Here is a 22,106-nt window from a genome sequence, read left to right as displayed (position 1 = left end):
ATTGGTTCTGTGAATCTCATTAAAGATCAAAAACCAGCAGCAAGACATCAGAAAATTGCACCCACATGCCTCAAGGCACAGGTGAGTATCCAAATCATTACGCCACCTTTCCTGTAAGTCAGCTCCACTGAAAGTCTGAACCCCGAATATCCTGATTGCTACAGCCAGAATGAATACGAGGAGGGCTCCCCTGCAGAGCTCTCCTCAAAGCAGCTAGCCATCTGGAGATTCCGCAGTAAGTACGCGGCAGGTTGGCTATTCCCAACTGGACTTTTTGCAGAAATTACCATCAGGACTGAGGTGTTGCATGTTGCACACAACTGCTGTGCAACGTTCAGGCAGTCCAGAAGGAGTGTTGTGGTCTAGGTGAGATTTTGTCAGAAACACTAGTTTTCTGTCATTAGAGTCCCAAATGTGTCAGCAACACCCTTCACCCCACACCTCAGCACGTGGAACAATGCACATATGTACCTGGGCCGTGGAAGGGGAGGTAGAAGGATCACAGCCCCATGCTGATTTCAAAGAGCGAAGAACAGAGTGACCACGTCTCAAGGCACTGAGCTGGATTTATTCATTTGACTGTATCAGTATCAAACTAGAAATCATCTGTTTAAGATTATATGTTAGATAGGAGCAGCATTAAATAATAGATGTATGAAAAAGAGACTGTGCTTCAGAAAAGATTCAGTGTACAACATACATAGTATGCCATTTTAACACAAACGCTTAAAAAGAGTCATCCTAAGCATCAAAGAGTTTTATAAAAGTTTACGTTCTCATCCCATGGGATGTACAGAACTATGCAGTTCACATAGTTTTACTATCATCCAAAACATCGTGTTTCAAATGAATGAGGCACAGCAAGAACAATATAATTCCATTTCCATAGGAACATAAACACAGCTTGTCACTAATGACACGCTTTCCAAACCACAGCGCTCACGCCAATTATACACGTGTACAAGTTTGAAGTATTAAAAAGCAAGAGTCTGGAGCTTGTCCACTGTTACCAATAGGAAATAACATCTGCCCTACCCCTGAAAACTAGCTGAGGTATCCTTGCAGCATCTGTAACATCGAAAGCAGGTGGAGTCACTGCCGCGTGCTGTCAGGACCAGCTTGCTGAGCTACTCCCAAAGCTAACAGATACAGCCAGTGATGGATTCCCTCCACCCACAGAGCAGGGGGTCCAGGGAAGATGCAAAGCTGAAACATATCTGTAACCAAGTGATGCTCTGACTCCGGAGGGCAGCTGAGAGAAACTAGCTCAGCTTAAGGAAGGTCCTGATTTACATCGAGAACGACCAGAGATTGGCCACATCTCAAAGACTGAACAAGGACTTCGTTTTAGGAAGGTTTTCACTAAGGACAGCTCAGATAGACCAGATCTTATGGGCCACATGCTCTTTTTTTTTTTTTTTTTTGATGGCAGTAGTTGCAAGCATATAATATAAGCTTTATGAAAGTGCAAGACCCAGCACAGGAAGATCTCCCAAGAACGAGGCGCTCCCAGCAGTGTTCTTTTTGCCGTCTTCTTGTTGGTCAACCAGCAGACGCACGAATATCATTGCTTGGCATCAGCTTATCAAAGCCCCAAAGGGTTTAGCTTAATCATCTGTGCAATTAAACACTATTCACATTTTACAGCCTACAATGGCAATATTTTTATGTACAAATTTGAAAGTCAAGTCTTAAAATCAGGTTTTAAGAGGTAGAGGTCCATTTCTGACCTGCCGACATAAAATGTTACTGAGTCAGTCGTATTCTAATGCTGGTGGTCCCCTGACAATATTGAAGTAACCAGCTAGAGCTCCGAGGTCTATGTAGAGTGATCTTTGCCTCTTTAGCAGGTCTGACTCCTCCATGCTCCCGGTACACAACGAGGAATCTAAAAAGGAAAGAGACAAAGCATGTCACTATTGCACAAACAGCTTCATTACTGCAGTTTCACAGTAACAGGCATTATTGGAATAACTGGCCTAGCATTTGCTTTTATTTACCTGTGCTTTAGAACTCTCAATTTGTAAAGACAATATAAAATAAATCTCATATAAAATAAAATGGAAGATACCAAATCAACTCGTAACTCTAGGGCAAAGAACGGTAAGCAGCTTGCTACTGCAAACAGCAAATACGTTCAAATATTTCAAAAAATCCTCTACCAGCTGGGACAACCAGACAGAGGTTCCTCATTCTCCAAGCCACAGTACTAAAGGAGAGGTTGGTGCAAGAAATAAAAAAACTCCACTAGTTTTCTGCCAGTTGAGAATTCCCCTTCATTAGAGGGGAATTTTCATTTAAGTAAATGACATCCTCTTTGTGCCACTGGGTGTACAGTACAGAACAAACCTAGGACCATCATCCTCAGAATTTTTTTTCTTTTAAATCAACATCTGAAGAAATTTGCAGCTACAGAACATCCCCAAAATACTTGTGTAATGAGTGTCCTGGAATCTCATGCACCTAAATTAAAATTCCAGTTTAATAGCCAAATATTCTTACCAAAAAATCAATTCATATTGCCTGTAGTCAAAAGATTATGCACACACAAGGCAAAATCCAGAAGGAGCAATGCCATTACAGACGTAAAGGCAGTGATTACTTTAGATGTTAAGTGGTTTCAGTGCAACAATTATGCACTAGAGCACCCAAAATTTTGCATAGATATTTTTTCAAATAATTATCACAATAAAATAAACTATTTGTTTGGGGTCACTTTTAAAATGCCCCTTGTCAGGATGATCCTAACATATTTTAGAAATAGAAGAAAAGCATTTTGAAGCCTGCTAGCAGGTTACTGATCCCCAAACTCCCCTGGGCCTGATATTATCTGAGTACACACCAAGCTTTGTTGTTGTTTTGTTTTTTAAATGGTTCACGTGTTATTATTGACATGTTAATAAAGCAATTATTAATGCACAAGGGAAGTGAATTCTATCCCACAGTTATTTTCATTTTTAAAACAGAGGGCTTATACTTTTGACAGCATCATTACAGTTATGGTTTTGTGTGTGTCTTATCTTTAAGGAGGCAAAAAGCGATACTTTTCATTGTGATTGTTGAAAATTTTTTTGTTAAAAAACAAATCAGTAGCATCAGTAAAACATCTCTAGGACTGGGACAGCAACCTATACTTCATGAAGAACTGCCTTGAATGATTGCCACTGCTTTTTCATGAGCCATTCCTTCCAGAGCTGCAGAATGCAGGCTAAGTTCTTCCCCAGTTGAAGTCAACGGGCGTTTCACATAACTCTTAATGAGTTCTGGGTCTGACCTCATCTGTTGGGATTTTACTGGTCTCTTTCCAGAAGCTTTTTGAGTATAGCTTGTTTCTAAACACTTAGTCAGATCAAAGTTTAACACAAAGTAAAATCTACAAAGTGCAAGGTGAGTAAGGCTGATATTATTTACCTGTAATGTTTTCTGGTAACTGCAGCTCCTTCCTTGCAAGTAGTCTTTTCCTTTCAAACAATGCTGAGTCCAGACTCTGGCACCGTGGCTGCTCTTCTGGGGGTGGGTGTAAGGCTTCATGTTTCAGTAACTCTGAGGCAGACAGTCTATGGTTAGGATTCCTTTCCAGAGCTGCTTCTAGCAACCCCCTCATGGAAGTGCTGCAGTCTTCAGCAATGTCCTCTAAGGGGGGAGCTTGCTTGTGTATCTATTGGAATAAAAAAAGACTGAAACAGTTATTCCAGAAACAATGGAAAAGGAAGTCACAGATAATCACATTAGCGGTCAAGGAATTCCCCACTTAAACTCACCAGCTTTCCAAGCTGTGCTGATCAATTAGAACATAATATGCAACCACACAAAATCCACCTTTTATCAGATTTTATCATAAAGTTAAGAACTCAAAGCAACCCAAGCAAGTATAAAATCCAGTGCTATGCAAATTCATCAGACTTCTGTACCACAGTGGGCGAACCACAGAATCAAATTTGCCAAGCTCTGTTTTTATCTGCAGCTTCTAAGCAAAACAGACTAGTAGGACACAGACGGGCTTGTTCCAATGAAGTTTCACGCTGTTCTAACCCTGTCCTTGCAGGAAACCCAAGGCCTGTAAATTGTAACACAGACCACAGAGATGACTCCAGCTCAGCTTCTGTCTTCCCCTAAATGATCAAAACCCGCTTCTTCCCTCCCTCCCCCGAAGCAAAAAGGATGATATCATCTCTCTGACAAATATTTTGATAGTCTTTATATGACTGGAGCTTTCCCAACAAGAGCACAGGAAACCCTTCGACTGAAACAGAGCTATGGCTTTTCTACGAGCACTTACAATGTAGAGGTAGGATGGATACGCAGAGCGAGGGTATCTGTTCACCCAGGGCGGGATGCCAGTTTGCATATGAATAATAGTAGCTCCCATGCTGTAGATGTCTGCTTTTGTCGTGTGGCCTCTGCAGAGGATAACTTCAGGACTCATGTAAATCTGTGGAGAGTAGTCAGAGAAGATTAATCAATAGAGGAAAACAACAAGCAAAGACCAATTGTGACATGTTGTTGTCTGAGACACACACACTAATCCCGCCGGTACCTGCAGCCTGGAGACCGAGCACCAGCTGTGGAATAGATTTTCTGCTCTGTTACACTGAATAATACACAACTCTTTGGACAGAACTGGCAGGTACACTCATTCATGTCTTCATCAGCCTTCTCTCCCCCCGCTATCCAATAACCTGCACGTTGGGGCACTGCCCTAAGAAATAGGGTAGTCAGGCACAAGCCAGGTCTGAGGCTGGGCACAGGTTAAAAGCCAGGTCTCAAGTCCTGCTGTGTGATTTCTCCCCAGAGCAGCTATTAAGGCAGGTGTCTCTCTCCCACCCCTTTTTTAACCAGGAATTCCAATCTCCTCTAAACCAAGCTGCATTTCCATCCGAACCCTTCACTGAAAAGCTCGGATTTGTCAGAGCGGCAGGGGTGCTCAAAGGGAAGTCCCCAGCAGCTGCAGCTGGAGGAGAACCAGCAGGGCGGGATGCGGGAGGCACTCCCAGCCCATGCTGCTGCCAGAAACTGCCCGCGCTGCCCGGCCGCAGCCCGCAGGCACGGGGGGGTTCAACACGCGCAGCTCGGTCGGCAAGCCGTCCTGTTCGCTTCTGGTTTCCACTTTTCCCTCACCCCATTTCCCTCTGAAGGAGCCAAACAGATCTTTAATTAGTTCAAGTTGCCCTGCCACAACGCATCGCGTTAAAAGCCATGAACTGCCACAGGGGCAGGAAGTTAAATCATCGCTGCCTGGTTTGCCGGCGGGCTGCCGCAGATTGAGAACGGCTGCAGTGCTCACGCAAATTCCCAGGAATACTTCCCAGTAAATCACACGCATCTGCCACCAGAGCTTCGGGTTGGAAGCACGTACAAAGGTTCAGCAGACGTCTAGGGCTGCTACCGACCCCTGTCCATTGCTTTCCTCAGAGTTAGGGTAAAATAAGGCAGCTGTCATGGTTAAATTTCACACAGAGCAAAGAAAAGAGTTCCCATTTTTATAAAATAAGTAATTAGCACATACAGTGCAACTGCAGTGAAGTCTGTAGAGACAAACAGAAGTTGCCTTCTTGAAGAAAAAGGACGCTGGAACCACAACCTGTCTGCAGTTACAGTCAGTGTGTGACAAAGGCCAAGATGCACCTTGACTGCAGGGACAAAAAGCAAAGGCAAGACGTGCACCCAAGCTGTGACTGCAAACTGATTTAGTCTGGCCTAAAGCCTGGTTGCCCCCAAAGAGGGCAGCCCAGCCCCAGATACTTTCCCATTCCCGCTCCTTCCTGTCGCTGTGCTAGCAGCTGTCTGCCAGTCAGACACAACCCAGCTGTAACGGTCTGGTTTTTGTGCTGTCCTAGTCTTAGTTCAGCATTCGTGCAAACGAGTCACACCCTCAATGTTCAATTAACCTCAGTAGACAACTTTTTTCCCCTCCGATGTTTGCAGCTGAAGCCTCTGCACTTTAACAAGCGACAGAAGCACAGCAGAAAGCGTAGCAAACGCCTAGAGAAAGCCTGCCCTGCAGAGCAGCTTCACCACAACCACGGTGTAATGTGCTGCATGCATTGTACAAAAGTAGTTCAGAAAACCCAGATTTTTCACACTACAGAAACTAAACAAAATTTAACCATCTTTCAATTATTCTGCCCAGAATTGCAACTATTCATTTTCATAAACTCAAAGAGGATTCATACACACAGACCTTCTGTGCTACAGGAGCAAATAAAAATCCTAAACCCTCAGAGGACAAGATGTACAGGCGAGAAGGAACTCCAGCTGTAGCTTCCTTTGTGGGAACTAGTCCCAGGCAGTACCAGATGCAAGAGAAGCCAGGCAGTTCATAAGCAGGAGTCTGCATGGCAGCACTGTGGCCCTAAGAAGGTGAGGTCATTACACAGACATGTTCAGAAGCAGCACTCCTGGACAGCCACACTACTTCTTAAGGCTGCGTAATAGAGGATGCGAAGTTCAGGGATGACTTTGGAGCAAGAGACGAGATCTTACTTGGAAAAAATCATGAAAAACGGTGCTATCAAAGACTACAGATGGCATTTATGGGTAACTGGAATAGGCACTCCACAAGGCTCAACATGGGCACCTACAGAACTTGTAAGCACAAAACCCCATACACTAGCATTTATGATGTTCCTGTAAGTTTTCAATTGGCATTTGAACATCTCCTTCACCAGCGGCCTCTCCACAGCCTTACTTCTCACCCGCAGTGCTGCAGCAGAACACCAGGATGGCCAGTGCCAGAAACTGGCACTGCATCACCCTCACCCCAAGACAGCACACAGCAAGCCCCTGCACATTTCAGGGTTGCGTGGATTGTCTGCTTTCCGTGGACATGACTGTAGGCACTCAACAATGCAGACTCTCTTTCTACTAAGTGAAGAACAACTGTGATTTTCACAGTTGTTCTTACTAACAAAAACTTGATCTGTCCTCCATCAGCCAAGAGTGGAACATAGATGCTCCACAAACCTGCAAAGTTCCCACCTACGCACATCTGCAGGGCTTCCGTCCCATTTTTTTCCTATCGTCATCCCACTATTTTTTTATTAACAGTGTACAACATATGTTCAAAGCATATACATTAAATGCTAAAATAGCACATTAGTTCCAGTACAGCAAGTATTTTCAGCTCTTAACTCCTCTGACCAGAAAGCCAACGCAAACAAATGCTCAAGTATTTTCTCAAATATCTTGAAAACAAATAAACAAACAAGGTTGGCATTCTGTGAAATCTTAGTTTATACCCTACCCTGCCAAGGAGTGCTATGCTCTGCCAAATATATGAGTATCTCCTCCGAATACAAGCCTCTGCTGTGAAAGACTATCGAAATGGTAAGTGCCAACAGTTAAGCTGAAGCATTTCCTGTGAACAACCTTCTCTGGCAACAGAGAACAAGCAAAGCCACAATTGCAGCAGCTATCTGTGCTAATTACCCCTGCCTGTTGTTTGCTAAAGCTCCAGTCCTGGAAACACTGTGGCATGAGAGTACCCAAGCGGTGAGCAGGACCTCTCTGCATGTTCAGAGCTCAAGTGCTTGAGAACATTTAAAAGGCCCCCACCTCCTTCACTGTAATGCCCAAGCATTTTACCAGATAACCATCAACCACGCAGTACATAACCCCCATAGTGTATAAGGACAACACACATATGGGAAACACGGCTCAGAAATGCCAAAGATCAAAACCCACAGGTTTGTCATTTCTGTGGTTTCAAAGGAGGAGTCCAACTACCATGCTGAGCAGGTCACCCCAGTCCACAGCTGGTATCTCAGAAGAAATCTTTGATGGAACAAAAGAACCAAATTCCTGAAGTGTCTGTGACCAGCAGCTGATTTGCTGCAAACCACCCTCCCCAGAGTATTGTTCCTTTGTTTGGCTATAGTGGATCCCAGTTTCCTCCTTGACTTCATATTGAATAACCACTAATAAGTGGGGCTGCAGAGAAGGCAATAAGGCTTTCAAAGTGTAACACTTGATTTTCCATTCAACAAGTTCAAAATAAAAAAATTGAGATTATCAAAAACTTAATATCAAACATTGGTGTAAAGTATTACATATATTTACCCTTGAGCTCCAAATTTGAGCCTGAGCATCACAGCAATTGGAGTGATACAACAATGAGGTTTTTGTCCCTCTAGTGCCTTACCTCTGTTCCTCTAAGGTCTTTGGGATAGTAAATGTCTTCTGTCATTTGAACACTTAAGCCAAAATCCACCAAAACAGCCTTAGTTGACATAAAGACAATGTTGCTTGCTAAAAGAAAAACAAAAAGATGGCGTTTAAGGTTCTAGCATGTTGAGCGTTTATTTCACAACATGACTTTCATTTGGATGTTTGCCTGAAATTGGAGACCAGCACAACCAGTCCCAACAGCCAACAAAGTCCTTCTCCTAGCCAAAACAGGTCTGCTAGTGATCGGAACCAATTTTTAATTATATCTTTAAAAAAAATCAAGCTAGACTGGTTTGTGTAAAAGAAAACAATGTTCGGTCATTTTCCTAGCTAAAAATAAAATAATAATAGAGCAAGAGAGAGAGAAAATGGCTGAGGGTAAGCGAGCAAGCTAGAAGATTGCTGGACATCTTAGCACAGCCAGCCTCCTGGCTTGCTCTGAAGACCTTTCATTGTCTCCAAACTGAGAGCATGCTGTGCAGCTCTTGCTATAAACAACATAACTATCGGTCACCAAGAGATTTCTTAACACTAGCAATTTAAATTAAGACAGAAATAAAGAGCTCAGGCCCTGCCACAGCAGCCACACCGGTCAGCAACATCAGCTCAATATAAGAGAAGACAGAAGACAGCTGTAAAAGTAAGAAAAGAGAGAATTTCAAACGCCCACTGAATTGCAGCAATATCTAGGAGCTTAATTCACTTTCCTTCATGAAACTCTGCCTAAGGCACAGCTTTGCACTCACAGGCTTTCTCTGCAGTTGTATTTCTGATCAAGTGTTTATCAAAGTAATGTTCTGTGTAAGCCTTGAGAAATTCATATTCACCCTTTCTAAGACAGACAAATGAAGTCTCCAAGTTATGCTACAAAAATACTTTTTCCCCTTAAAGAAAACCATGGAGTCAGGTCTTTTCCCATCATGATAATGCCCACCATGACCATACAGTGGGAAGAAACAAACTTTGATTTCGGTCATACGGGTTCCCAAGGTAATCTCCCAGATAGTTGCCTACTTACAAGTGCCAGGAAAGAGCATTACTTAATGTGTAACTGTAGCGCTAACTTTGAAGGTACAGACTTCAAAGACCACATAAAACTGAAGCAGAAGGCAGCACTGCCATAAATGCAGCTACTTCTTCGGGATTGCACCCTATGTTAGCTTCACGGCTGGGACACAGGAAGAGCTGGACCCCGCAGAGAGGGACAGCTCTGCTACAGCTCCTCCTTTGACATGACTGAAAGTGCCCACCACTGACCCTACACTCACTTAAGCAAGCTGATGAGGGTCTGCAGGCTTTTGAACTAAAGTTCTCCCCTCCACACACCCCTCAAATAACCTCATGATTTAACAGTTTCCCAACGAAGGGTTAAAATCAGGTACAGCACTGACCTACTCCTAAGAGCCAACAGAGCGTCCCCCCTCCTTCCTGGCTCAAGGAGGCCTTTCTGTCACTACAGTCCCCACCTCCTCCTGCGTCAGCACCACAGACTCAATAGAAGAGGACTCGGCCAAGAAGAAATCGGAGATGTTTGGATAACAGCCTTTTCTACTGACTCCGCCTGGCAAGGAAAACCACACACCTTGGTTCCCTCTGGCAGAGGCGGCCCTGCCCGACACGGGGCGTTTAGGTCAGCTATCTGGGGCAGAGTGCACCGGGTCCCATCAGGAGTGCGGACACCTCAGACAAAGCCTGTCCAACACCTGCAGGCCATCACCAGGAAGCACTGGTGTTTGCACCCAGGTGCACCCCACACGCCTCAGCCTGAAATTTCAGAATTAGAGGGACCTAAATCCGTGCTTCTGGCAAAAACAGGGTGCTCCTGCTTCCACACAGGATGCCCCTTACTCCTGTGCTGCGGCCCCCTGCCAGCTCTCCTGGTGCTGGCAGCAGACACAGCAAGCATGAGGTGAAAAGGAACCTCTTGCCCCAGAGCAGTGGAGACTAAGGTCAGCTGAAGTGGGATTTCGTGGCTCCCTCCAAACTGTCCTGGGGGTGCAAGGCCGAGGAACACCCCCACAGACCACCCGCTCTGCTCCTTTCACATACATATCCCATAACACCACTACCTCCTCCTAAAACACACGAAAATTAATTTCCATCTAAGCACTGACCCGTATTATCTAAAAATAAAATCCAACAAAATTTAGCGATGCTTGATAATCGCTTTCTGCCAATTAATAATCCTAACACTTCCAGTTTGAATATTTCTACTTCACAGAAAAAAAAATCTATTTTTAACAAAAGTGAATTTGCAGAAGAGATGCATCTTAATTAGAAGCACTACTATGAGAAAGGCAGGCACAATTTATCTGTCTGCAGTGGGGAGGAGTTGCTGGGAGAAATAGTATCTAATATTAAATTACATGTAATGCATTAAGGTTGAATGTTAAAGCAATGTAATATTCATCTACTAATTTTAATATCCATACATTTTGATTATTTACATGTTAATGCCCAGAGGATTTTAAAAACAAACATGCTAAAATTTGCAATAATTGTTAAAAGAAAAAGCAGTAGAAATTATGTATTTAGTTCCAAAGTAGAATCAAACTGAGAAACAGCCCTGCACAAACACTAAACTATTAAAAGAAGGCACAAGTGGAAGGTGGGCAAGGAAATACTTGGCAAATTTCCATGGAAAGAAGAAAACTTCTGATTAATCCATACTGATAATTTTGCTCTATTTCTTCAGGTTTTTATTTCAAGATTGAGTTGCTCAAGAAAGCAAAGGAACTATGACTTGCAAATCATCCTCTTTACTAAAGTAGTAATAAATAGTGTAACTAAGTTATCTTAAGAACCTGATCTTGTTATTTGTTGGGCGTCATCCAGTTTCTCCCTCCCTGTGACGCAAGGCAATGCACCCCAGCTCCGTACCAGGCTTTTTATCGGAGCCCCAGTCCGACCTGGAACATAAAGCACCCCAAGGAATCACACACTTACGTTTGATATCATGATGGATAATTCTTTTGGAGTGAAGAAAGTCAAGCCCTTTCAGGATATGCTTCGTCACCCAAATGATTTCAAATTCCCTCATAGGCCCACAACTCTCCAGCTTTTCCATGACAGATCCTCCCTCTCCAGCTTCCATAAAGAGATGGATTGTCTCGTCCCACAGAATAGCACCATATAACTCAGCAATGTTCTCGTGACGGAAACATGCCTGTATTTCAACATCTGATGGTTTGAACTGTTCCACTGGGACCTAAGAGATGGAAACAAAACCACATACAAGCAGCTCAAGACCCAGGATATCTCTACTAACACTAGTTTTCCTATAGATTGAAATCGAAGAAGGAAGCAAGGCACTCCTATCCACTTATTAAAATACGATGCTTTATTCTGATCCTGTGACTTGTTCTTCCTTCCCAAGTCAGAGGAACACATCCTGTTCAAAACTGAGAGTTTCTGGAATTGTGCCCAAATAAAAAGTGCAGTCTTCCAGAAAAAGCAATGTAACAATTCCCGTCAAAAACTAGTGGTTACGCAAAAGCTCTAAGCAAACTTCCTGGTGAAGGAGATAAAAGTCCCACTGCTTTTCCAATTAGCTTTGCACAGACTCATCGGCTCTACGAGAGCTGTACACCCATTTGACACGTGGATCAGTGCTACCAAAGAAATGCTCAGCAGCTCAGCACAGTCTGCAGACTAACAATGCTCCAGACCATTACTGACCTTGATTAAGTCCTTATCAGCTTTCTTTTATGGTTTCCAAGACAGGAAATCCGCCTTAAAGTGAGCACTCAGCACTATTTCTTTAGAAAGTACTGATGGCAGACTATTAAAGCACTAGGCAGTGTTTGTTTACACAGAGCAAGGCTATTACCACTCTTTTTACTCTCTTTCCTTCAAACTTGTGGCTGTGAAGCAATTAACACAGTAATATTTTTCTGAGAAACATTGTCTGCATTTTCAGAAGAATTAGGGAGCTTTAACCTTGCAGTGGGTTATGCAGGGCTAGCAAACTAAATCTGTTCCCACATCAGTGGCCGCAAGGGAAGGACACACCACTGTCTCCCCAGCTCTGTCATGCACAGAAGCAAAGCAGGTGCTTATTCACAAGTGCTGAGATATAGAAGAGTGTCCCCGCTGAGCTTTTGCTGGCCCTAAACATTTACTACTCAAGTCAGAATATGATGTTGAAAGGTAAAGTCGAAAGAAAACATTGGCTTGCAGAAAAATACAGAGGTGCTCAGCAATTGTCTTGAGACACCTCACAACTTTATGCTGAGCTAGCATCCAAAACACGATGACAGTTGCATGTAAGCTGAACTCACACAGACATTAATTGTACTGGACTAACAAAAACGTATGTCTGAAGGCCCCAGCTGAAGGGTGAGATCCTAGAACCATCTGCAGCAACAGGGTTTCACTGTCACCTTCAGCAGGAACGTGATTCCACACTGATATTTTATCTCCACGAGTGCTGCAGGACAAGCAGAAATTCTTCTGCCGCAGGACAGCAGGCCTGCCCACAGGGCAGCCACACGGGCTACCAGATACTTCCACAATGCTGAAACTTTTAAGGTCTCGGGGCCAAACACCGAAAACAAGTCAAAAGTTAAAAATGTCCATTTCTCCTGCATTGTGTAGGCCTACAAAACCCGGGCAATATTCAGCCCAACAGTGGAATTTGACACTGACATATTTGAAAATATACCGTATGTACCATGTCACCCAGTGTTTGCTCAGAGATAAAACCACTGAACTAACATACCAGTTTGCATGCCATTCGTTTCTTGGTTTCTCTATCTTGGGCTAAGTACACCTTCCCAAAAGCTCCCCGAGGAATAAAGTCAGAGCCAATATTTCTGTAAGTCAGCTTCCACGGGAACAGGAGCACATCCGAGTCGATTTGATAGCGGCCATTCTTGGGGGTGATCTGTGGAGTTAAATTAAAAAAAAAAAAAACAAAACAAAACAAGCAAAACAACACTGAGGTTAAAATCACTTCAAGCCTAATTAATTTTATACATTGTGGAAAAAAAATATCACTTGTATATGTGCACGATGCACGTGACCTGTTCAGCAGTCTTTATTTAGAAACACCAAATGGGAACAGCATGTGAGGTGTGGCATCCATTCACAGCCCAGGCATCCACGTTTCTCTCGAGTGACTAACTCACAAAGTGTAAGTTGCAATTAATTGTCTTGAAACAACAACAACAGCAGCTGGGTTAATGAAATTACCCACCTCTTGTTATTAGATTTACCTGCACATGTTTGTCCTTCCTGTAATCTGCTAACTTGTTATGCCACATACCTGTTACTCACAGGCTATCTTATATGATGTGAGCAAGAGTTTCAGCATTTCCTAATATCACATGGACTGCTAGGGGAACATATTTTAATTTTCCATCTTGTATCAGAATTTCTGCTGCTTAGTAAGCAGTTGAAGAGGTCTGCCACAATCTCACCAGCCACCTTCTTACAGTCCTATACTGTAGCTGAAAAAAAGGCTGGAAATCACAGTATCTGCTTTAGGTGGGTAACGTATAGAGATCTGGTTTTCTACACTATCACCAGGGCAAGGAGGGGTCCTTCAGGAAGCGGTTCAGAGCACTGAAGTCAGTATCTTGCTCTGAATCTTCCCCTGAAAGAGCTCCCTCCCTCTGCACATGACAGAGAAACCAAACTCCTAACTGCAGCAACATGAGTCCTGTCTTAGTATTGACATTGGCTCTGAAGTCTCTTCATATTCTCTCAGCCAACGTAGTAGTAGTCTTTCCAGTGAATATGCTTCTAAATAATTCAGGGATACACAGTACTGCCAGTATCCAGAATATGGTTAACCCATTTACTGATAGCTAACCAAGATTCTTAAAGGCATGTAAAAGTAGATTAAGGATATTTATCACTGTGCCTGTCACATGGTCTCAATGTGCTCAGCTCGTCAGCCTCCCTTTGTAAGATAACAGCATCTTAGGAAGATTACCGGTTTTAGATTTCTTTTTAAGATGTCATGCACGTAATCTCTCCGTGCTTTAACTACTTCGGTGTTTTTGATTTAGGAAAGCATCTTCTTGACTGCTAAAACTGTCATTTGTGACCAGTATCTAAATATATGAAATAAGTTAATTCTTAGAAGCTGTTAACTTTTGCGAGGATAAGATCTTAACTGATGGGGAGAGTGCCTTTTCAACAAAGGTGTTTTGCTGATATTCAGAATGAGCCCCCACGCTACTCATCCAGGACCAAAGCAAAGACTGTACCAACCCCTGCATCTCCCCTGTGCACTTCTGCATTTCACGGGGTTGAGATTAGCTAGTCCACGTGGGTTACAGCTGTCCTGGTAAGCAACACAGAGCAAGTGGAGTGCATTTGCAGAACAAAGGAGAGCAGGAAACATCACACTATTCATATTTCAGGAGGCTCTGGACTAGTTCCTAGCCTGGTGTTGCGGAGTGAACGCTCATTTGTGGCCATAGCCCATCATCTTCCAATTTAGTTTCAGCTGAAAGAAATCCGGCTTGTGTGCTCCAAGGCTCTTCGTGATGCAAGCCACGGTGCAGTTTGTGGCAGTCAGCAGGCAATCAGAAACACGCCTGATCCCAACTAAAATGCAGTAGGTATTTACAATGTAGATGTGCCTGTTGAAACGCATCTATAGGTAAGGCCCTGCCTCCAGTCCTCAGTTGCTCAACGAGTCACGTGCACCTAATAACACTTGGTTCATACCAATTGTATGCATCTATAGAAATAATATCCAAGCAAAACAACCCCGAGTATGTAGAACAGTGCCTACCCTAAGTATAGGAAACATTTAATATTAGTGTCATTTCAGTGTTACAGTTCAAAAAGTGACCATTTTGCAATACTCAAAATCAGAATAAAACATTACCCTTTGCTGTTTCACACCTAAGAAACTCATTAAGCCTCAAGCAAGCATTGCTCACATGCAAAACATAGGGCATGCAAGATATTTTAGATGATAGATCTAGAACATACTAAGAGAACAAAGCAGCAGGACAAACATGTATGAATAAACTTCTATTTCATGATTGATTGTTTCCAAAACAACTGATTTTTAGTAGAACTTCAATGACACTGATATCCATATGTGCTTGTAGAACACAAATCATTTCAGGAATAAAAATGGACATAACCCAAAACAACACACCCATGCTTGCATTCAGCAGAGTGTGATATTAGATAATATTGTAATTCTGAAAGTTGCAGTTGATACTACGTACTTTCTCTCTCATTACCACGTTTTACATTTTTGTGCAGACAGTGAACTCACCAACTCTACCAAAATAGACGCTAGACCTTTATTTGGGAATTTTGCATAATGAACTGTTACTGCGTGAGCACAAGCCGCTGGAGAACCCTCGCCACCTCCCAAACTCTCCCTGTAAGCCCTCAGAGTTGTGGCTTTTTCTTTCTTAATTGTGTCTCTCAAGTTTGTCTTCAGTGTTGGGAAATGTTTTCTAATCTCCAGGGCTACCAAGAGGCAACACAGAGTGGATCGTTCTGAACAGCAGATCTTTCTCCATAGCCGCCTGAGACTGCAGGGGCTGGATTTGATCTCCTGAGGGATTTCCTCCAGGCCCAGGCTTCCAGAGGGAACAACAGTCTGCCCGTTACTCCTGGGACTGGGGGTGATCTTTATTTAGATTCAGGAGTAACTTTAAACACCTAATATACCTAATACCTACTTATTTTCAAGGAAAAAGAAAAGAAACGTACCATATTCAAGAGGATTCCAGATTCTTGCTGTCTGCATCCTTTAAATTGTTTTGCAGTGTTAGACACCTGATTTGCAAAAGCAAGCAGGTCTTCCACAGTCCCATACTTGACAGAGGACATCAAAGAAACCTCTCGTTCACAAAACAGTAAAGATTCCGCGTGTTCTTCATTTTGATTTGCTTCTTCACACATTGTAATTAAGCTGTCTTCATACACTGCAAGGTCTCCACCTGGATAAAGGTTTTCCATGATGTCTATCACCTCAGACATATTTAAATTAGTTAGCAACAAGTCAATTTCCTCTTTGCTATCACTACCCGTGCTCATATACTCCATTACTGTCCACTTTGCAAAACCACTCCTGAAAAAAAGAGAAACAAACAAACCTGAAGACACTTTTCTTCCAAATTTGTTTTAGCAAAGCAATAAGGAAAAGAAGTGATCAGAGCGACAGATGGCTCATCGATATACAGTCAGATTTAAAATTGTTTTGTATTAAGAAAAAAAAATCATCACTAGTAGACTGAGTAAAGAGGAAAAGGAGAAAAACACTTTAGTAGCGAAATTCTTCTGCAAGTTATTAGTGAACCTCTCCCATCATTCAGTCTTGGAATTTACTTTATATCAAAGCTTTTAATTAGAGGTACTGACACAGTAGGGAAGCATGGACCAGCTATATTTTGCTGGATATGCAAAAATGCAGGAGCACCCTCAATGCCTATGAAAGGATGCATTATTTGGAAATGGATGACAAAGAGAGAGATAAACGTACCATATTAGTTTATCCCCAAGAGTCTGTGAGCAATTTATATGATGTGTCCAGAAAGAGAAGGTCACAGAGCAAAGCTAATAAGCATCCACTAGTAATAAGCACCTGTTAGTATCACTGTATAAAGCACAAATCAGTCACCAGCTGAGATACACCACCCATTTTTTTTTGCAAATGATTGACCAGAACTAGATTTGAACTGAAATTTTCACCAATTTAGGAAGAAAGTCAGAAATGGAGCTAGCATAAAAGCAATGCGCTTTTGAAGCAGTTACCAGCAGTTTGTTCTGCCTTTGCTATTTCTAATAATAACTTTTAGGATAAACCTCGACTGTTTGGCTGAAGTGGACTTTAGCTACGAGAAACTGGATTCAACATCCAAAGAAGTCCATTCCCATCCCAGTTTCCTAGCTTGAGCCAAAGAGAGGTATTCTGCTCAAGTGGAAAACGCATATACGTGGTCAGCCATTAATATACTTACACAAATAGTTTTTGACATGTAAATATCTGAGAGCACTTACCTTGTATTTATCCTGGTTACATCACGCAAAACCATCAAAAACGTCTCAATATAATCCCCAAAGCCGTCATGTTTCTCGAACCCGTGTTTACCGCCAATGATAATTTCACAGCGTTCCGTAGCAGTCTATTAAAAAAAGCAAAACAAATAAAGCCATGGCAGACCAGCTCAAGCAGAAGGACTGGTTTATATTCATATGATCGTTTGCTTCACAGGCTTCACGGAAAGAAAAAGTAGTAATCACAAGGCTGAGATAACAGGGGATTTTGGGCAGAAAAAGATGACTGCTAAAAAGAATCAAGCTACTGTATTGTCATCCAGATTTCCAGGTAGTAGTGAAAAATAAGTTTTCCATGGTTAGGTCTGGAGTTTTATTCTCTCTGCCTCATGCTTGCAGATGGAGGAAAATGAGATCTGTCTCTACTACCAGAACATACCACACACTGAGAGCTCTCATTTCCCTTTTTCGTAACCCACTGCAGCCAACTATTCTTAGCAAAAGATAACAACCGGACAAAAAGATACTTAGAAAAAGAAAAAGAAAAGAAAAGAAGCACAACCTATTTATCTCGAGGACAAGCAGCAGACTCAGTCCCCTGAGGCCACGAAGCAATGCAGCTTACCCAGGTACAGTTTCTGATTATGATCATTATCTTTCTTACCCTCCCCACAAGGACGTGGAAGCTTTGCGGCACATATTTCTCATGGGTTAGAGAGCATTTACGTCAGCTCTAACGTTGAAGAAAAATGAGTAAAATGACACGGCTAACTTGGCAGAGAAGTTCAGACCATGTGCTGCAAGTTCGGAAGGCAGGGCAGGAAAACTCGGCAGAGGCAGAACAGGAAAAGGCACGGGGAGTGCCTGCGGTACCTCGTCCACCTTTTCAAAGCCCTGTGGTGGCTTTGACAGAGCAGCCCCCAGCCCCCAGCCCTGGGCAGACAGAGGTAATGTGCTTCATCAGCGTGCATCCAGCCTCTGGTCCACGTGTGGGACCCCAGCGCTGGGGAAGCGGAGGAGGAACCCCTGCGGTCGCTAGCACTGCTTCAGCAGGGAGCACACAGGCCTTGTATCTGGGGTGCTGAGAGAGGTCAGGGTTTTTGTCAACCTACACAAGAAGTAACAAGCTAAGGCTGTTTTCTAACCCCTAGCATCTCGCCTTCCTGTTCTCCCCCCCTAATTAAAGGTTGCCCTGAAAGCCTGAAAGCGGTTACTCTTAATTATAAAGGAGATTTCTATTTTTTCCTCACAGCAGGACTTTTATTCATTGCTTTTTTGATGCTCAATTAATGGGGGTGGAGAGAAAAGAAACACCCAGTCCAGTCATAAGAGGAACTGAGGGACTGCATGTGAAAAGCAAGGTCAAGTTAGAAACAAGTCTTTAGGGACTTTCAGAAGAAAAACACGAGCCTAGAGAAGCTTTAGTCCTTTGTGGATATGGACAAGGAAGCACCACGATTGAACCAACTCACTGTTTGATGATGTTTTCATGCATAAGACAACAGTGCAGTTTAGAGTAAATGCAGCTTTCCCTAAATAGCAGCTCTGTTCCCTCAAATGTTCCCAGACTACAGCATAAAACTATCACTCTCAACAGCCCAACTACTACCCAAAGGCACCTGAATAACAAGAGGTGTCTACTACCAGCATATTCTCAGTTCTGTGCTTTTACTGCTTGAGAAAACCTGCAAGCCCGTCACTTCTCCCAAACCTAGCAAATTCTAAGCAGTAAACGTTTACATACCGAGAGCTGCGTCTAGGCTCTGTGAAGCTGATTTTTTAAATTATGCAGCAGTTTATGCATTATATTTCCACTACTAGCAAAAAGGTGTCAGTTTACCAACAGGGAATCTGTTCTCCATTTTTTCCCCTAAAATTCTCCACTAATACCTGTGGTGGGAACTTAATGATCCAAATCATTCTCTACAATCCACGTACATTAAGAAATTACATCACTAGGTATGTTTTACCTATGCTCTCAGTTAAAAATCTGTTTTTACCTACAGTAGAAAAAAAACCCTCTATGCAAGCACTTGGGTCAGTTGCTAAAGCACAAGACTCTTTCTCCAGTTCTGTCATTATTTCAACATCACCACATGTGCAATCTGCAAGCCAAGATTTATTTCTCCCATTTATCGTGAATTGCATTTCCTTAACACCCTTTTTCTGGGAAGAGTACTGCTTTGACGTGACATACACCGCGTTAAAATAAGAGTAACTGGATACCGAGTTCGGAGTCCCTGCGGGATGCGTGCGTGCATGTCAAGAGTCAACCACTCGACCAAAAAGTTTCAATAAAATTAAAAAGCTGTGCTGAGTGGCTCAAAACTGACATATATCCAAAATAAAGGTCTCTTGTGCTGCCTGTAGGGAATAATTTTCTGGTCTAAGTCGCGGGCGATCGCCCACCGCTGATGGCAAATAAATGAATAGATCAATGCCTCGGTTGCTTCCCAGGTTATTGACAGATCAAGAAAAAACACACAATTTCAACTTCTTCATAATTTTAGATGCCCACTTGGGAAAAAAATAAATAAATAAATAAATAAATAAATAACACCCCCCAAATCCTTGCTTACAGCATCAACGAGGGGGCTCCGAGGGGCTCCGGGCAGGTGCTCCCCGTCCGGGGCAGCTCGCAGGGGCTGCCCGAGAGCAAAACCTGCCGGCAGGGAGCCCCCCGATCCCCTTCCTCCGGCCGGGTTTTGCGGTCCCGTCTCCACCCCCCCCCCCCCCAAGGCTTACCTGCGGGGCTCCGGGAGCCGCCGCGCCGCCCGTCCGCTCGCAGCCAGCGCCGGGGCCGCTCGGGCCGGGCCGGCCGGCGGCCGCGGGGAAGTCCCGGGGGCGGGCATGGCGCAGGTAGCACCGCCCGGGCCTGGCCGGGGGCGGGGGAGCGGCGGGCTCCGGCCCCGGTTTCTATTTCGCTTTACTGGAAGGAGAGAGAGCAAGCGCCGCCCTCCCGGCCTCGGGGGGGCTCGCTGAGGCTCGGGGAGTTCGGGAGTGGGGGGTAAGGGGGTGTCTGTGACCCCCCCCACCTCCCCTCGGTTTTGGTTATCCCGTTGAAACAGCCCCAAATGTCGGGGGGGGTGAGGGCAGAGAGCACGTCTGAGCGGCCCTTGCATCATCCTGGAATGAAGAACCGTTTGGTGAAAGAGAAACCCGAAAGGCAGCAGAAGTGGCTGGGGACCCGAGGTGGTTTTCCCGTCTCGGAGAACACCGGTGCAACACACTCCTCTGCGTGTCCCCAGCGTGTGTTCCTCCTGTGTGTGTCCCCAGCGTGTGTCCCTGCCCGCGGTGGTTTCTGCTGGGACAGCTGGGTGGCTTCGCAGAACCCCGTCCCCACAGCCCCTCATGTACCCCTGCATGGCGTACACACTCCAGAAGAATGTACACTCTTCCTACACGAACTCAGTTCAAGCATCATCTAAATAAAACTTCAGCTGAGGGTCTGTTGGAATTTAGGACAACAATGTGTAGGATTTGCTAGTGGCATTGGGATTAAAATACTCCGGGTGGCAGTAGCATGAGTTTGACCATTGCCAAAAAGGGGCAGGACTGCATTTTATTCCTCATCCAAAGGGCAGTAACACTTGCAGGACTACTGTGCTGCCCAGCAGCTTCTCTTCGATTAGTTTTTGGTTAAGGAGAGAAATGGGACTTCCTCATCACCCAAAGCGGTTCCTGCAGCAGTAGCAGGTGTTGAGTTGAACCTCTCTCACAATCTCACGAGACACAGGCTGCATTTTCTGTTTATTACCTGCATTACAATGGACTTTTTGCTGACTGAAGTCCAGTAAAGTTTCAGGACAAAGACTCAGGGTAGGTTTCAGTGTTTGAGTACGTGTAACTCCTTTACTATTTACGTTATCCAGACACGCTGACCACCTTGTTTAAAGGTTACAGGTTTGCTACTTCTCTATATTCAAAACAACACAGATGTGGTTCTGAACGCACAGGGGTTCAGACAGACTCGCCACCTGATGCCTTCGTTTTCCTCAGCATCACGACCCAGCGTGTGGAGAGCTGCTGGCAGGGCTGACCCCTGCTCGCACACGCTTGCTTCTCCAAAGCATACAGGCGATAAACACATTGGCAAAGCCCCGTTAAGAAACATGTGTCTTCTTTCTTTTTCTTTTGGGCTTGTTCGATTGCTGTATTCAGTGCATGTGCTGAGAAATGCCTGTGAATAAATGCAAGGAAGTTGACGATGATTAATGGAACTAAAAACAGAAGAAGGAAATGAAGGGGGTTTAGGAAGAAGGCAGGCTACAGGAGAGGTAAAAGGGAGAGAGGCTGGACCTAGGAGAGAGCAGAATGGGCAGCAGCTTGCAGGTAGGAGGTTCAGGCTGAGTAACACATCCTTAATACACAGCAGCTCACACACTAGGGTACTTTGGGTATCCTCTTTCAGGAACATGCCTCGGTTATTAGTTTCCCTAACCCCCAAATTAATTTTAATTAAACCATTTTCCTTTTTTAGTCCAGCTTCAAAGGGCAAAGAGGAGGAGTTTCTCTCTTTCCACATCAATGAATTTAGGAAAGATGTGTCATAGGATTCCTGAGGAAACTCATGTACGTGCTACGGAGGGATGGAGGAAAACGACATTTCTGCTCCATGGCATGGGTACATAGGATATTAATTAAAATGCAGTACTTTAAAAGCGATCTACTCTGTCTTCTGGGACATCCTGGGATATACAACCAAGATAATAAAGTTATAGCAATTACTTGCAGGCTCTACAGGAGGTAAATAAGAGTGTAGCTGACCTGCGAAGTCCTGCTAATCCCCACAGTACTCACACAACCCCTAATTTACGCTACAGATGTGCCCACAACTTTTACACATGTGACAGCCTTTACACACCAAAGCCAGCTGCGTCTAACGCGTCCCCTCCACCCCCTGTACAGGGAACCGTGACACAGGCTGAGGACACCCACCAACCACCCCCGATCTCACACGC

The 22,106-nt window shown here is 44.0% G+C and overlaps 1 protein-coding gene across 2 annotated transcripts; it reads right to left on the bottom strand.

The window, feature by feature from the left end:
- Positions 1 to 554: 554 nt before the first annotated feature.
- On the bottom strand, positions 555 to 20,278 carry MAP3K8 (mitogen-activated protein kinase kinase kinase 8). Of its 2 annotated transcripts, XM_035545506.2 has the most exons (9): positions 19,891 to 20,278; positions 17,149 to 17,273; positions 15,859 to 16,219; positions 12,887 to 13,051; positions 11,113 to 11,374; positions 8,141 to 8,247; positions 4,280 to 4,432; positions 3,412 to 3,658; positions 555 to 1,888 (listed from the first exon to the last, which is right to left on the bottom strand). In XM_035545506.2, the coding sequence occupies exons 2-9, from the start codon at positions 17,181 to 17,183 to the stop codon at positions 1,755 to 1,757; spliced, it is 1,464 nt and encodes a 487-aa protein (XP_035401399.1). In that variant the 5' UTR covers positions 17,184 to 17,273; positions 19,891 to 20,278; the 3' UTR covers positions 555 to 1,754. The 2 variants fall into 2 exon arrangements, with proteins under 2 accessions (XP_035401399.1, XP_050565027.1); XM_050709070.1 differs by lacking the exon at positions 19,891 to 20,278 and having other exon boundaries at positions 556 to 1,888; positions 17,149 to 17,422.
- Positions 20,279 to 22,106: the final 1,828 nt, after the last annotated feature.

The sequence above is a fragment of the Cygnus atratus genome, chromosome 2 (assembly GCF_013377495.2).
Source record: "Cygnus atratus isolate AKBS03 ecotype Queensland, Australia chromosome 2, CAtr_DNAZoo_HiC_assembly, whole genome shotgun sequence".
Taxonomy (NCBI): domain Eukaryota; kingdom Metazoa; phylum Chordata; class Aves; order Anseriformes; family Anatidae; genus Cygnus; species Cygnus atratus.
The sequence above is the reverse complement of the archived record's forward strand: the minus strand, read 5'-3'. Positions and strand labels throughout refer to the sequence as shown.

Excerpts from the sequence above, each read along its gene's own strand:
- MAP3K8 (XM_035545506.2), bottom strand. The coding sequence starts at position 17,183 with ATGGTTTTGCGTGATGTAACCAGGATAAATACAAG. Across the intron at positions 16,220-17,148 it reads GTAACCAGGATAAATACAAG|GAGTGGTTTTGCAAAGTGGA; the intron begins GTAAGTGCTCTC and ends TCTTTTTTTCAG. Across the intron at positions 3,659-4,279 it reads ATCCATCCTACCTCTACATT|ATACACAAGCAAGCTCCCCC; the intron begins GTAAGTGCTCGT and ends TTATTCCAATAG.